The sequence below is a fragment of the Meriones unguiculatus genome, chromosome 4 (genome assembly GCF_030254825.1).
Source record: "Meriones unguiculatus strain TT.TT164.6M chromosome 4, Bangor_MerUng_6.1, whole genome shotgun sequence".
NCBI classification, from domain to species: Eukaryota; Metazoa; Chordata; class Mammalia; order Rodentia; family Muridae; genus Meriones; species Meriones unguiculatus.
The window spans coordinates 118,154,609-118,170,851 of record NC_083352.1 but is presented as its reverse complement, the minus strand read 5'-3'; the positions used below and the strand labels follow the sequence as shown (position 1 = coordinate 118,170,851).

Genomic DNA, 16,243 nt, shown 5'->3' with positions numbered 1-16,243 from the left:
AACAGTCTAAGGCCCTTTATGGGTGACACAGAAGAGTATTATTACAAGTCAACAGTATATAGCCCTAAGTACAGACAAAGCCTATGTAACGTGTCCACATTTCTAAAGAGAGAGCCATCCTTATCTACCCGTCGGTCTCCTTGCAAAGGTCAGCTGGATTTCTAAAGCTCACGAGTTCACTGTTCTCCAAGTTAACAGCCTGCAAAAGGACAAATATTTCTCCAACTCATTTATGTATTTAGTTTAATTAGATAAAAACCATGCTCATTCAATCAAAACCACATTCCTTCAATCTGATGCTGTTAGGTCTTCATTAATCAGAATCTTGATTCCACCACTACATTTGAGATTCAATTTTGTTTCACAAAACAACTCCCTATTTTCCTAAAAGGGAATTTAAAAAAAAACAATAACTTGTTTTATATCTTATACAATGACAATATGAATTTCTTTAAGGGGAAATCAGTAAAGTGTGAACATCAGAGACCAGAATACGGTTCAGATACATACTCTTTCCATCATCCTCCAAACCACAGAAGACAGCTCCTCTGGTTACCCAACTCTCAAGTACTTACACTGCAGTTTTCTGTCAGACAAAAATAAACTCCACTAGTCTGACGTTCGCTCCTCAAACATTCCTTTACCCTAGAAAACCATGTTAGCTCCCAGAGCAATACATAGTGAAATGACTGGTGAAGCAAAACTTACGATGCCATCAGACCCACAGATTAGAGACCAGGGTATCCTTCCAACGTTAAATGAGAAATAAAGCCACTACAATTTTCATTAGTCTGAATACTGACTTTAATTGCCTCTCTTGACCTTCCAAGGTGTACAGTATTTTACGACTGTTTTCTGTCAGGTGCATCCCTAAGAACCATCTACGTTCAAGCCTCTTGGACAGAGAAGAATGAAATCCCTTGTGGAAGTGAGTATTATAAAGCAACATTTAAATTTAGATTAGGAACTATCCATCTGGTCTTGACAAACTACCCTTCTGAAAAGGAAACTAGACAGAAAGCAAACTCTCAGTTCAAGTACTCAGCACTTAAAATATTTTCTAAAACATACCCTCCTGCGTTCTGACCCAAGACAGGTGTGTGGCAGCCCTATTATGTTATGTTCTCAACATTCACATCGACCTCTAAGAGTTCACGGACAGACAGGAAAGAAAGACAGACACCTTGCCTCTGTATTTAGACTTCAGAAACTTAAGGAATTTGGGTTAGGGCTTATATATTTTTTTGTTTTATATTTTCTCAAAAAGTCCAAATTCAGTGCTATTCAGAAATGATTTGAAAAAGACATTACATTTGTGTACAGACAGCAAATACTGACTTCTCTGTGAGAGGAGAGCAGCTGTTACATGTTCTCTCCCGTTACACACTATACAGCGAATCTGTACCTCAGCCTCTGAGCTATATAAGTCACTGTGTTCTTCTCTGGCCTTGTGTATCCAGCAAAGCCCCAGCAGCTATGAAAGGGTCAGGGACTATGCCAGACACCGAACTAGAGAACTACATCAGAAATGGTCTAGCAATAAAGTGTAGAGCCTGGTGAGGAAAGTCAGTTCTCTTGTATATAGAGTTCTGACTGCCCATGGCCCTGCTAGACTATCATACCACTGACTCCTGAAGCTATGCCTCCTCTGCCTCTATATCACAGCTGTCTAAGTATCTCTTTTACCAGATCCAGGATGTCCTTATACAGTATACTTCAGACTAGTTAAAATTTAAATTGCTTTGTTTGTTGTTTGGAGACAGGATTTCTCCTTGTAGCCCTGGCTGTCCTGGAACTCTGGGCCAGGCTGGCTTCAAATTCAAGTGATCTACTTGCCTCTGCTTCCTAAGTACTGGGACTAAAGGCATGCACCACCACCAACCAGCTTAAATGCTTTTAAATGCAAACTGAATACCAAGAAATTACAAGTCCAGGAGGTTAGAGGAGGTCCATTTTTAGTTAACTACTAAGAGGACATAAAGAACACAAACACAAGGCATGTAAAAAAGCACATCTACACCGGAGGTAGGATACCAGCCACCAAATAAAGAATGTTAAATACTAGGTTCACAGACTAAAAAGGATGGTTGGAATCTGAAGGAGGTTAGCAATTCTTGGAGTTTCTTCAAAGCAACATGTTTTTGAAGTATATTTTCAGAAAGCAGAATTAGAAAATAATTAGAAATTTTAAAACACCACCTGCCATTAATGCCAGAAATTATACAAACAAGGTACAAAGCTTGGGCCAGCAGAGACATAGTCAAGTCAGGCCCAGGGGTTTGGGCTAACAGCAAAGAAAAACAGCCCCATGAAGCAAAAACAAGGAGAGAAGTACACACCTGGCCTTCTTAGACTTTGTCCTGGATACATAGTCAGTGCAGCTCCTCTTCTCTTTAGCCTCCTTGGTACCCGAGGTCTCCCGGGCCTTCCGGGGCTTCTTTACCCCATCTTTCTGCTTTGCCTCCTTGAGCTCCTTGGCTCTCTTCGGCTCCTTGGCCCTCCTGGGTTCTTTTGGCTCTTTAGGTTCTCGCTTCCTCTTTGGCTTGGGCTCCCTGTCCTTGCTTCCCTTTGTTCCCTCTTGCTCCCCTGGCTCCTTTTTCTTCCGTTTCTTCTTCACTCCAGTACCTCTGCCTCCAATATCCTCCATCCCATTATGGGACATCAATTTCCTAGAAAAAAGGTTATCAGCTTCCTCTTCAGTAGTATAAAGGTCCTTCTGGGACAGACAGTGATTGGCAACATCTTCAATTTTTTCTTCCTGATCAGTGCTGCAGTCAAATGGCGATGGTGATTTGTAGTCAAAATTAACAGAGGCATCTGACATTGGGGAGTGATTCAAAGCTTTTAACCTGGACAACTGTGAAAGAGAAAACAAGCACATTACTTTCTCACTGCTCCATGGAAAGAGTGCTATTAGGTTTGAACACATGGACTTGGTCAGTAAGTAGTAAGTATCTGGGTATCTACTATGTGTTAGTTCCAATAACCAGCCTTGGGATACTATAGCAAGCAGGACATAGTCACCTGTGACCCTATCAGCAGTGGCATGGTGGCTGATAATATGTTGCAAGTTAGTGTATGAGCCACTGCGATGGTTCATAGGTAAAGCTGCTTATGTTCAACTTCGGCCTGGTGTTCAAATTCCAGAACCTCAGAAAAGGCAACAAGAGAGAACCAATTGCCCTTTAACCTCTGTGCATGCACCATGGCATGCACACCCACACAATCATATCACGCATACACAAACTCTTAATTTAGTACATAAAAATGTGAAGCTTTTTTCCTATATTTTATCCAAAACAGGAATGTCTGTAATCGTTGTCCACAAACAAACAAACAAACAAACAAACAGTCAGATGCCACCAAATCCTAGGCACACTACAGAGACATGCACTGGGATTTACATTACTCACGCACAATGCTACTATTCAAGTATCTTGAGCCCTCCTGGCCGTGAACTAAGGTGAATTCCTGGGATGAAAGGGCAAGATCCATGTACTGCTTCACTTCTCAATACACCTCTCAATACCCATTCTCACGGTCACCAAGAAGCATCAACACTGAACTGGACTCATTCTGAACAAGCAAAGTATGATCATTCCAAGTTTTAGTTTTGTAAAATGTTTAATTTTTGTGTGTCTGTGCATGGGCACACAGGTAAGAGTATAACTTAAGGGAATCTGTTCTCTTCTTTCATGTGGGTCTTAGGGACAGATTACCAGGGTTAGTGACAAGTGCCTTTTATCTGCTGGGCCACCTTGTCGGCCCACAGTTTTACTTTTGACAGTACCTAAAGCTAGCCTTGTTCGGTATGTCAAAGAACTTAGCTACTAGACTCAATCCCAAATATCTTTGGCCAATTGCAAAAACCAAACTGCTCAAATAAGAGGAAGCTTTACTGTGACAGATGCCAGAAGAAGTATGTCACAGGTTCTAAGGTAGCACTAAAAAGGAAATCTCAAAGCCATTCAAGTACCATTAAATAAAAGTGATCTCACAGTGAACAACTTTAAGAAAACAATACTTTGGAGGTGGATGTTTCATCTCATACTTTCAGGTCTTCTAGTATTCCAAAAGGCACTTGGCATTTATAACCAAGGTAAGGTTGGCAAAAGTCTGATAATAATGTGGCTCCTAGCTCTAGGGATAGCACTATTTCCTTGATCTAGAACAAATAAGTGACCCAGGAAGAGCCCAGGAAGGGCCAGCTTTCCAGGAAGACAGTAGAATTGCATTCTGGTGACAGTTAAGAAACAGCACCGTTCGTGAGTGCTTGCTCTCCTGTAAGAGGCCTGGCATGTTATACACCGCAAATACTTGCCCAGGTGGTGTTGCTTCCTGGCCCACGCTGAGAATAAAAACACTGCAAATTCAGCCTCATGTTACCTTGTCTGCTTTTTCTAGTGCCTTTTCTTTCCCAGTCTGGGGCTTACAACATACATAGCACTGAGATTATGGGAGAAAAACTCTGAAAAAAGAAAGGTTCTCCTTTTAGATCTTTACAGTAAGTGAAGTCCTGCTAATAAACTAGCCTAAATCCTGTGGGCAACAGCTGATCTTACAAGACTTAGTACTCTAAGAAGAGAGGATGCTATGTGCTCGCTCTGGGCATATTAATGAATTCTGTGGCAGAAACACCTGGCTCCTAGAGATAAAGTTTTCTTAGTATGCAACAGTGGGCAAACTGAGACTGTTAAGTACTCAAACAGTTAAGCCTTAAACAGAACACCTCTATCACCTCCTGTGAGGTTTAGGAAAGAGCTCAGAAGACAGGTATAAACAATTTAAGAGTTGGATGATAGGGAAGAATTCTAATACACACTGTCTTCTGGACATGGCACAGATGTAGCACCCATGAACTCCCAGCGGTGGCTCCTACCTGCCTGCGTAAGCTCCACCTCCACCCCAGGAGCTGTAGGCAAGACAGTAAATGGATGATGGAAGAAAAGGAAGTCATATAGTGGTATAGTTACTAATGTATTATCTTTGCTCAAGTAAAGAAACCCCTATCTACACAAATGCAGGCAACTCCAACAACAACAACAAAGACAGACTTTAGAAGAAGAAAAGGTTTAATGGTGTGGGAAAGAGATAAGAGAATAATGGAGAAGACTATGATAATAAAGCATTATGTATGTTGTGAAAATGGAAGAATAAATAAATTTTTTAAAAGTGAGGGGATAAACTGAAAAGTAATTTGCTTACTAAAGACACTTTCAAAGCCTAAAAGACCTAAATAGCTTGTTCTAGGCCAGAGACTGTCATGACAAGTTCTCTTTACTCATGAAGAAGCAGAGAAAACTAAACCCAGAAAATAGCCACAGCAGCTGCTAACGTTCATTGTACATGTCATACGGAGATCACATAAGGCATGGCGCCCGATCTGTAACCTGTACAAGCATCTATCACGGTCAGTATAACGATGCCCAGTCTGTACAGGGAGAAGTGGAGAACTGGTAACGGTACGGAACGTGCCCTGACCATACAGCTAGAGAGTGGAGGACTGTGGATTTGAAATCTGGCAAATACTAATTTGCCAGAAAGCTAAACAGATTATTAGGTCACCGGGCCAGCCAGATGAGACTTGGTTAAACATGAGAGTACACACTGCTTTAAGAAAGGTCAGGTAGTTACTAAATTAGACATACACCTACCTGCTATCTGTGAAATCCTACTCAAGAATCATTGATAATTATCCAGGGACCCCACCCCCATTTTACAGATAAGAGATAAAACAACTTGCCAAGGCTAAACAACTACAGTGGCAGAGCTGGTTCTTTCTAAAGGGATGAACACAAAACCTGATTCTAAAAGAGGAAAAGGCAAGTATTAGTAATAAAAATATAAAATGTAAATTTTGCGGTCAGTAATACATAGAGCATTTTTATGTTGGAAACTTGGAAAAGTTTCCTAGAGAGCAAAATGTCCAAAACAAAAACTTTTTTCATATACTTCTGAGTCAGGGAAGACAAAAAGACTAAATACAAAACCCTATGTCAGTGCCTCCACTTTGAAATGGCTCTGAAAGGAACAGACTGAAGATGGTAGACTGTGAAGGACCAACAGTAATTTGTCTCATATCATCAACTTAAACAAAGGCAAAAGTCTAGAAACAGTACAAACTGAAACAGAAAGGGGCTGTTCAAAAAAGTAACCAAAAATAAAACAAAACTGTGCTGTTCCTTTTATCTAAGCCCATTAATCCACAACAGTCCAAAAAAAAAAAAAAAACAGTTATAAAATCTATAAGAACTACATTCATCTTAAATAAAAGCTTTTTAAAAACACAAAAACAAAAAGATTACAGTCCAAGGCAATGGTTCTCAAATTAAGAGAAATCCATTTTGGTCCATTATCACAGGCAAAAGAAAATTTTATACACACACACACACACACACACACACACACACACACACACACACATTTTGTGTGTACTACTGAAGAGGAAGCTGATAACCTTTTTTTCTAGGAAACTGATGTCCCATAATAGGATGGAAGATAGTGGAGGTAGAGGTACTGGGGTGAAGAAGAAATGAGAGAAAAAGGAGCCAGGGGAGCAAGAGGGAATAAAGGGAAGCAAGGACAAGGAGCCCAAGCTAAAGAGCCCAAGGGGGCCAAGGAGCTGAAGAAGGCCAACTCCTATTCTTGTCCATGGGTCTATCAACAGATACTTCATCTCCCTCTGCTGAGAGGCCCAGAAGTCTTCACCTTGGGGCTAGAGTGCCCTGCTTCCTTCATGTACCTCAGAGACACGAGTCAGCCCTCTTTTTCACTACGCAGGCCTCAAGTGCATGTTTCAGAATACAAAACCAACAGAATGATTGTATGTGTGGTGGTGGTCGTCCTGTAAAGTTATATTAGGAGGAAAAGGAAGAATTCATTTTCCCCCTCCCTCTCTCAAGGCAGAGTTGGAGAAAATCCATTTTAAAGCCTTTTGAGTCATGAAGACAGTATTATAGACCGGTTTTACGGGCAATTTACGGTAACTCTTAAGCTGAAATGCTGAAGAGGGTCTACCAGCAAACAAACTGAAGGTCTGACCAGCACTAGTTCTGTCGGGCGATGCTGAAAAGTCCCCTACTAACTGTGTTCTCCCGAGAACAGAAAAACGAAGGCTATGCCTGCTCAGTACTTGTTCGTGGAAGCAAGGCCCTCCCAAAGTCACCAGGTCTACATTATCTCCTGATGATAGCTCCAAGTGTTAATACTACATTTTTAACTGGATTAACTAACTGATCTGGATCACTAAACTACACCTTTAACCCTTACTATTTGTATATCACATCTCATACCTGTCATACTTTATATTTCTTAGTAGTAAACTAGGAAATAAAAAAAAAAAAATCAGATAGGTCTGTTTTCAGTGAGGTGAGGCAGTGTCCCCTTAAGAACTTATTTTCAGCTCTAAAAAGCTGGACCCTAGTAACTACAATTCACACCTTATTTCCCTAGCTAATTTTTGCCTACCTACTATTGCTTAATAGTCTTAGTAATTAAACTCTACACACTTTTTAGAAGCAGTTTATTTACTTTCATCAACACAGATAAAGACTGTGAGATTCCTTTTTCAGGTTTTTGTTTTGTTTTGTTTGTTGTTGTTGTTGTTTTGGTGCAACATTTCCTTTGGCAATAGAACGCCAAATTGTAAAGCCTTTGTTCTTGGCATTCCACCTGTTAAGCCCCTTTTGGTTAATAAGAAGCATGATTATTTATTGCTGAATTCTGATTAACTTGTAAAAAATCTGCCATCTCATTTTCATTTTCCTCGATAAAATTTTGAACAAGGAAATGAGAAATTTTAAAGATCAGAATGCATTTACATGCCATTTTTCTTCAAAGAGGTGAAAAAACAAGCTAAAAGGAATGACAATTTTTTTTTTTAAAGTTTCCCCCTCCCCCTTGCTTCTTCAGGGCTGGGGATTATCCCAAGACCTTGTACATGCCCAGCAAATGCTCCATCACCAGGCTATATCCCAATCCTACTATTTGTGTTGCTTCTAACATTTCGGAATCATGGTTAAAGTAAGCTTGATTGCTATTTACATCATTACACCCTAAAGATTTCCTTGTTTTGACACATCAAATATGCAGTATGTAACTATTTCATTTAATCCCTTTCTATGCTGTGAAAAATGAGACTGAACTTACTCCAGGAGAATAACTGGTACAGTGGGAATTTCAATCTCATTCTATGAAAACCAAAGACCTTTCCATCTAGCCCTAAACTGTGTGACACACACTCAGTCCTGGAAGCCTACAGATTGTTCTGGCTCCAATATACATTTCCATTTCATGCTCTGCAATTTCTTGCAATTCAACAGTCCATATGCCCCAATGCCAAGTACAGACAGAGGAACAGGATCAGTTTCTCCTTTTTATTCAACCTGACTTTGATATAGCTAACTGTAATTTTCAAGAAAAATTCTCATTCGGCAGCAAAGCACAGTAGAATAACTCTATAGTCCAAGCACGCAGGAGGCTGATGCACACTGATCTCAAGTTCAACACCAGCCTGGATTACATAGCAAACCTGTATTTCGTAGTGTTTGCTATGTTGTGGGTTCTTCTTTTTTCCATCCTTTATCCCCTTCCCCCTCCCAATTCCCCCTCTCACCTCCTTTCACTAGATAGAAAGGATAGAGGAGAGAGAAAAAGAGAGAGGTCCTTGAATCTAATTTCTTTTTATTTCTTCTTTGAGCATAACCAACTGCAACCAACCCCCCTATATGACCAACAACTACCCAACCCACCTATGGGGCTCTAGCATTTATATACCCTCTGAAACGTTCCCAGAGTTCGAAACATTACACAATCACAGAAACTATTTGCAGCTGGCAAAAACACACCTCCACTAGAGCACGAGGTAAATCATAGTCAGCTGCTGTGGACAGTCCAAAGCAGCCCCACATCCCCACATCCCAACATCTGGGATTAAAATGAAACCATATTCTTAAAGTTATTTCTGTATCTTTAAAGAAACCAAATTTCCAAAATTCTTACTACAGTACGTCCTTACCAAGATTATCTCAAATACAAATACAGACACCAACAAACAAACCAAACAGAAACACCCTCTCAAACAACAAAAATCCCATTTTGCTCATAAACCATTACTATGAAGTTTAAAATAAAAATCCCTCTAACTAAAGCTACAAAATAGCTCACCTTAAAGAATGTTTAAAAAACTAAACATGAAAATTACCTTAAGAACTATAAGACTGCCAACATATCATAAAAACCAATTTTGAGGGTTTGGGGTGTATTCTACAATGCATTTAAATGGTCCCTCTTTGATGAATGTGTGGTTCTTTTCCATCTTCCTGATGGTAAACATAATAGTAATAGAAGACCTTGTACATAGCTTCAGTATGTCAAGAGTGTACCGTAGGATAAATTCCTTGCAGATAAAACTTTTCTGTGGTGATTACTATCAACTGCCAGCTCAGTGTAGCACTAGGAAAGAGAAATCCAATGTTTAAACAGAAGTATTGCTTTTCCTGTGAATAGCTGACAGATGAGAATGATTTCTCCAGATCAAGCTCCCCAAACAGGGCCATCCAGAGGGCAGTCTTTCTGATATCCTTCATTTTTCTTTACAGGGTTCCAAAGGAGCTAGTACCCAACGAATACTGGAAAGAGTAGCTAGTCTCACCCAACTACCTTGCACAGGTCCCAACTAAACAGGAATTCAGACCTCCCCATGCTCCCAGCTCCAGATTATTATCCAATTCTATAAAAAGAAAGGCCACCCCCTCAGAGACAGACCGTGGACAGAGGCATATCTCCACATCTCATGTCTATAAGCCACACTGACTGGTTTTGTTTTTATTTCAGTTTATTTACTTTACATCCCAAGGGTGCTCCCTCCCTCTTCTCTTCCCAGCCCCTCTTCCTCTCCTTCCCCCTTCCCTTTTCCATTTCCTCACGGAAAAGGAGAGCTCCTTTCCCCACATATCAACCCTCCCCAGCACATCAAGTCATATCATGACTTGAACATATCCTCATCCTGAGACCAGGCAAGGCAGCGCTGCAAGCGGGAAGTGATCCCTGACTGGTATTCTTTAGGTTCCTTTCAATATAAAACCATCAGGGAAACAAAGTACCAACTCTACAAACTGTACTGATGAGTCACACTGGCCATAGCTGTAAGCATTTTATAGCTAAGAGAATGGTTCTAGAGCCACTGAGGCGTCTTAGTTGGTAAAGGCACTTGTAGAGTTAGCCTGGTAATCTGAGCTTGAGTTTGAGGCCCCAGAACTCCTCAAAAAGGTCAAAGAAGAGAAGTAACCCAACAAACTTGTCCTCTGACCTCCACACATAAGCCATTCCACACTCACCTACACAGAAACATCAAGTGTACACACACACACACACACACACACACACACACACACACTATGGGAAAATGCTTTTAGCAAACTAAATATTCAAATATAGTTAATAGATAAACTGTAGAGAATTGGTCACATCACTCAGAAAAATATAAAAAGCTGTTCCAAGAGAGGAAGCATTTCTCCATTTCTACCAGACTAATTTTTAATACTCTGATTCACAGTTTCATTATACTGCTCCTATAAGGACACGACGGAAGCACTAGTTACTCAGAGCTCTGTCACTCTGCAGAGAAGAAAAAGCAGAAGCAACAGGAAACTACCAGAGGTCAACCTGTGACCCCACACTGCTAGCCTACCCTCTTTAGCAGGAATAACAACAGACAAAAACACCTAAGAGAAATGAGACCACTTACTTGCTTCTCTTTCTTCTGTATTTTCATTTTCATCAATTAAGGGAAGGTATTTATTTCTATAAAACATAAAAATGAAAAGATTATGATAAATCCCACACAAAACATTTTCTATTGCCTCTAGATTAAGTGTTCAACAATGCCCAGACTTCTAAGTCTACAACTAACTCTCATCAGACCCAATTTATTATTCCATTTGGGATGAAGTAAGAGATATTCTCTTTAGAGATCAGGTAATTTATAAAATATGTTGGCGTATCAAAGCTGCCAGATAACTAAAAGCAGAAATAAATATAAATAGTATAACTTCCTTGACAGAAATGAGGAGAAGGTACAAACAGGTAAGCTTCATCCTTCTAGGGAAAGAAAATAATACATAAGTTCATCACAGACAAATCAATTATAATAGAAATACAGACAATAAGAAAAGAAAGTGCAATGGTTTAAAGTAATTTTGTCTAAGAATGGGACTGGAGTTGACACTGGCAGAGGAGAGTATTCTTATGTTACCAGATGTTTTCTTATGTTACCAGATGTCTGAAAACCATGGAAATATATTACTTGATTATTAACAGTTCACAATTTGTTTAAAGGACTGATTTTATTCTACTCAGGTCTGAGGCCATCATCCCAGGAACAATGGCCTTTCTGATACAATGTTTCTTCAGTGTGATAGTCTAGCAACTGGTTTTCCAGTACAGGAAAGAACCTGGTCCAGAAAACTCTGCTTTGGGGACTGCTTGCATCCCTAACTACATGTACTATTCACACCTCTCACATTCCTCACACACAAAGAGTGGAGGGATCACAGAATCTCTGTTTCTGGCTCTAGGCTAGATTTAGAGGTTGCCTAACACATTACCAGAGGCATGCAATCACATGAGAATTAATCACTTCCATATCAGTGTGATGTGCAGGCATTAATAGGCCTTTAAAATTAAAAGCAGATAAATATCTGAGGTGGTGGATATATGTTCCTTGGCTTGATTTAATTATTCCATATTATATTCATAAATCCTACCATCACTTCATAGTTCACATACACATATATATAAAATCACAGTTGTCAATTTACCACAAATATATTTTTTAAATTAAAAGTTTTCTTTAGAGTACAGCTTCTTAAGCTATGGGCCATGATGACACATAAGGTTATATAACTGAATGCTGAGATTTAAAAAAAAAAAAAATGGCAAGAGTGAAGGATTTCCGAATTGCAACCTCCTAAAATTAGAATCAAATGCAAAATGAAGCAAGATTTCCTGGCAGTATTTGTCTGTTCTGTGTCATGTGACTCCGCTGCAGACTTGGTTCGGGATACACATTTGTCTTTTGCACTGTACATACCATCACACTACATAATGCTAATGAAGACAACAACTGTGAGGTTACACGTGCAGTGCTTATATCGAAACACAATGGCTTTATTACAGAAAACTAAAACTAGTATTTTCCTATTATCATTTCCCAGCATATAAATATAAAATTACTATCTCTGGATCATATTATATTAGAAATTTGATTTTTTAAATGGCTGCTTGAGTTGCTGACTTTAGTTTCATAAAAAAAGTGATGCAGTAAATTTTAGCTTGTGATTCGAGCAAAATTTCCAATTATTTCTGAAATGGCCCTAAATATTTCTGTCATGTACTATACATTTATATGAACCAGTATTCTCAGCAATAACCATTATAAAATCAAAATATTGATCAAGGGCCACCCTTGATCAACAGGGTGACAGCTTGGTGGATGCAGTGCTTGCTGTGTAAACACTACAATCTGAGTCTGAATCTTTAGAACCTGTGAAAGCTAGATGCAGTGGCATGCACTGTAATTCCAGCACCCCTAGACAAGTAAGAGGCAGAGAAAGGAGAATGCTCAAGTTCATGGGCAGCTAGCCTGGAGACTGAAGCATAGTAGCAAACAACTAAAAAGAGACACCCCATAGGCATGTACATACATACATACTACATATATACACATGTATATGTATACACATATATGCATGTACATATATATGCATGTATATATATATATATATATATAATAGGAGACCATTAATAGACAGAGATACACAGAACAAAAAGAAACCTTGTCTCAAACAAGATGGAAGGTAGAAACTGGTATTTAAATTTGTCCTCTGACCACACACACACACACACACACACACACACACACACAGGCATATACAGAAACATACATGCAGACAAAAAAAAAATCACCTCTGAAAAACACTAAAGCTGCTTTATGTCTTTCAGTCTTAGATACTCAGCCAGAATTTAACCCATAAACAAGTACATCCATCTCACTGGTATGCAGATTTGCTTTCTATCTTTATAAAAGGTAGAATTATATGCATTTAACAAAATGTTCTAAAGTAAACTCCTTATGATTTATTATCAGTAAATTTTGACTTATGCACATTCTGGATGAATTTTAAGACAATCTGCTAGTGGCTTAAGTACCAGGGTGCTGCCATTTGCCATGGCCAAGGTAACGAGCTGGAAAGCAGGCAGGACAGGGAGGCAGACTACTGGCTCAGTTAGGAAAGGGGAAGTCCCACTAGGACATACAAGATGCTTTCTTCTAAGAGTAAGTCAGAGTCAGCAATGAGGAAACAAGAGATTCATGCCAAGATGACCATCAGTCCCTGAGAAAGAGCAACAGCTCTCAATTACAGCAGGTAACACTTAGAATAGTCTTCCCTAAGGTTCATTATAGTTCTAGGTATATTATGTTAACAGAGGCTTTTTTTTTTCATTTATTTTCAACTTCAACTTATCAGGCTCAGATAAATATCATTTCCAGCCACCACTACCTACCATGTATTTCTTGAGCATTCCAGAAAAACCAATATTCTCAACTTATCTCAAAAACTGCCAAGAATTCTGAAATTAAGTTTAGGAAGCAAAGGGTATTATCAATCTAGACATATATACTAAAACTTCTGCCCAACAAAATGAAATCATTAAAATTAGAGAGGAGAGCGAACAGGTGTGTGCTCCCTGCTTGCTGTATCTCGACACAGACCGGACGTAGGAGAGGCAGCCTCTTCTCTCTCTACTTTTTGTTTTCAACTTTGTGAGAAACCTTATCATCAAAGGAGATGGCTAGCAATGTTACCAACAAGACAGATCTTTGATCCATGAATTCCTGTGTATTCATTGGGAATCTGAACACTCTCATAGTCAAGAAGTCTGATGTGGAGGCCATCTTTTCAAAGTATGAGAAAATTGTGGGTTGCTCTGTGCATAGGGGCTTTGCCTTCGTCCAGTATGTTAATGAAAGAAATGCCCGGGCTGCTGTAGTTGGAGAGGATGGCAGAATGATTGCTGGCCAGGTTTTAGATATTAACCCGGCTGCAGAGACAAAAGTGAATCAAGGAAAAGCACGTGTGAAACGATCTGCGCAGAGATGTACGGGTCAGTACCAACACCCTTCTCCATCCCCTCTACTCAGTTCCTCGTTTGACTTAGACTATGACTTTCAATGGGATTGTTATGACAGGATGTACATTTACCCAGCACGTGCTCCTCCTCCTCCTATTGCTCGAGATGTGGTGCCTTCTAAACACCAGCGTGTCTGGAAACACCTCACAAAGGGGCAAAAGTAGATTCAATTCAAAGAGTGGACAACGGGGATCTTCTTCCAGTTCTGGAAAGTTGAAAGGTAATGACCTTCAGGCCATTAAGTAGGAGCTGCCTCAGATAAAACAAAAAGTGAATTCTCTGCAGGAAAGCCCGGAAAAAGTTGAAAAAGAACAAAGCAAACAAGCAGACTTATCCTTCTCATCCCCAATAGAGATGAAGAACAAAAAGTCTGAAGAAGAGCAGAGCACAGAGCCTCTGTGAAGAAGGATGAAACTAATGTAAAGTAAAGATGGAGTCTGAGGCAGGTGCGGATGACACTGCTGAGGAGGGTGACCTGCTGGGTGATGACGATAACGAGGATGGGGGGTGATCAGCTGGAGATGCTCAAGGATGAGGAAAAAGAGCCAGAGGAAGGAGAGGATGACAGAGACAGCACAAATGGGGAGGAAGACTCTCAAGCACACAGTGGAGTTAGAAATCTTATCCCATTATTCATTTACCTGGGCACTTGGGAGAGATCAAAGTAACACCAGATCCTCTCCCCTAGTATCGTCAGCACATTCTCACTGTTCTCCCTCTCCTATTCCTTCCTGTGTTCATTAATTCATAACTGTCCTGTGCCTAGTTCCATTTTCACTTCCTTTGATGCTCCTTAGAAGTTTTGTTAAGTCTTACCCTGTAAGTTTTGCTTTAATTTTGATACCTCTTTGACTTAACAATAAAAAAGTATGGTTTTCAAAAAAAAAAAAAGAAAAAAGAAAGAAAAGTCCAGCACCAAGAAAATTACATTTAATACAGAAAGAACTGATCCAAGAAAAAGTATAGATACCAAACCAAACCAAAAACACCACCAAAACCAAAACGAAACAAAACAAAAACCCACCAGAACAAAACACAAAACATTTCATAATTTACATTTGGTGCCACAAAATAACATGGTAAAACAAACAACTTCCCAACATTATCAGGAATGTAGAAAACAGGACCTAATTATCACACTATTGACACTTTCTTTTCAAGCTTTCTGAAAAACAACTCAAGCAAGGAGCTAGTAAATCTATAAACTGCCCCAAACCTTTCTCCCTCCCCAGTTCCACTTTAAGGACGGCATCACAAGGAAATGAGGCAGAAATGTACCTGAGCAGTAGAGGATGCTCAGGGATGAGGTAGGTGGGTGGAAGGAAGACACCTACCGCTGAACTTCTTGGGCCACATCATGGCCACAAGGTAAGAGAAGGCATATTAATACAGGCTAGAGAGGCTGGGGGAGAGGTAGAAGTCTTTCCCTCAGCTGTAGTTAGAAACTCAAGACACTGCAGGTCATGTGACTCTAGAAGTTCGATGGTCAGTCTTCATTGTCAACATCACTACAATGGGATTAACTAAAACCCAAATGGCTGGGCACAACTCTGGGGGATTTTTTTCTTAATTAATCATTTGAACCTGCCCCTAGAGACATTGCAGGTGTGGCAACCTGTCACATGTGGGTCAGCAGGTGGCAGAGAGGAGAGAGGCCATGTCTACACTCAATGTTCTGATGTTATGAACATCTGAATGATCAGTAGCATAACATTCCCTGAAAAAAGTGAGCCTGAGATGACCTCCAGTCCCTCGCCAGGCAGGCCCCAATGGGCTCCCAGGATGGGAGCAAGCTGGAGACTAAAAGAACCCTTCCTAGAACAATGGGGCCCTGGGTGAGCCTGAGACAGAGGACCCTTGCAAGATCTGCACCATGAGGCCCAGACAGGAAGGAAGCCTGAGACGACCACCAATCTGGCACCATGCAGGCTTGGGGATGGTGGGGAGACCATGCCCAAGATGACCCTTGCCCAACGCCATAATGTGGGGCATAGTGATCCTGAGACCACTCCTGAGACAACTCAGACACTCAGAGACCCCAGGTGTTACT

At 40.2% G+C, this 16,243-nt stretch overlaps 1 protein-coding gene, 1 non-coding gene and 1 pseudogene across 2 annotated transcripts in view; 2 read left to right on the top strand and 1 right to left on the bottom strand.

Moving 5' to 3' along the window:
• The window catches only part of Chd6 (chromodomain helicase DNA binding protein 6), a 171,224-nt gene that overhangs the window by 114,836 nt on the left and 40,145 nt on the right, over positions 1 to 16,243 (bottom strand). The window contains exons 2-3 of the mRNA XM_060382903.1: positions 10,748 to 10,803; positions 2,340 to 2,857 (exon numbers count right to left, since the gene is read on the bottom strand). Of these exons, the coding sequence (XP_060238886.1) occupies positions 2,340 to 2,857; positions 10,748 to 10,780 (551 nt within the window). The 5' untranslated portion in view covers positions 10,781 to 10,803. The remainder of the gene's footprint in view (positions 1 to 2,339; positions 2,858 to 10,747; positions 10,804 to 16,243) is intronic.
• On the top strand, positions 13,851 to 15,029 carry LOC110552795 (heterogeneous nuclear ribonucleoproteins C1/C2-like; annotated as a pseudogene).
• On the top strand, positions 15,777 to 15,908 carry LOC132653853 (small nucleolar RNA SNORA17). Its single transcript, XR_009591694.1, has one exon. It is a non-coding gene; the product is annotated as a small nucleolar RNA SNORA17 (small nucleolar RNA).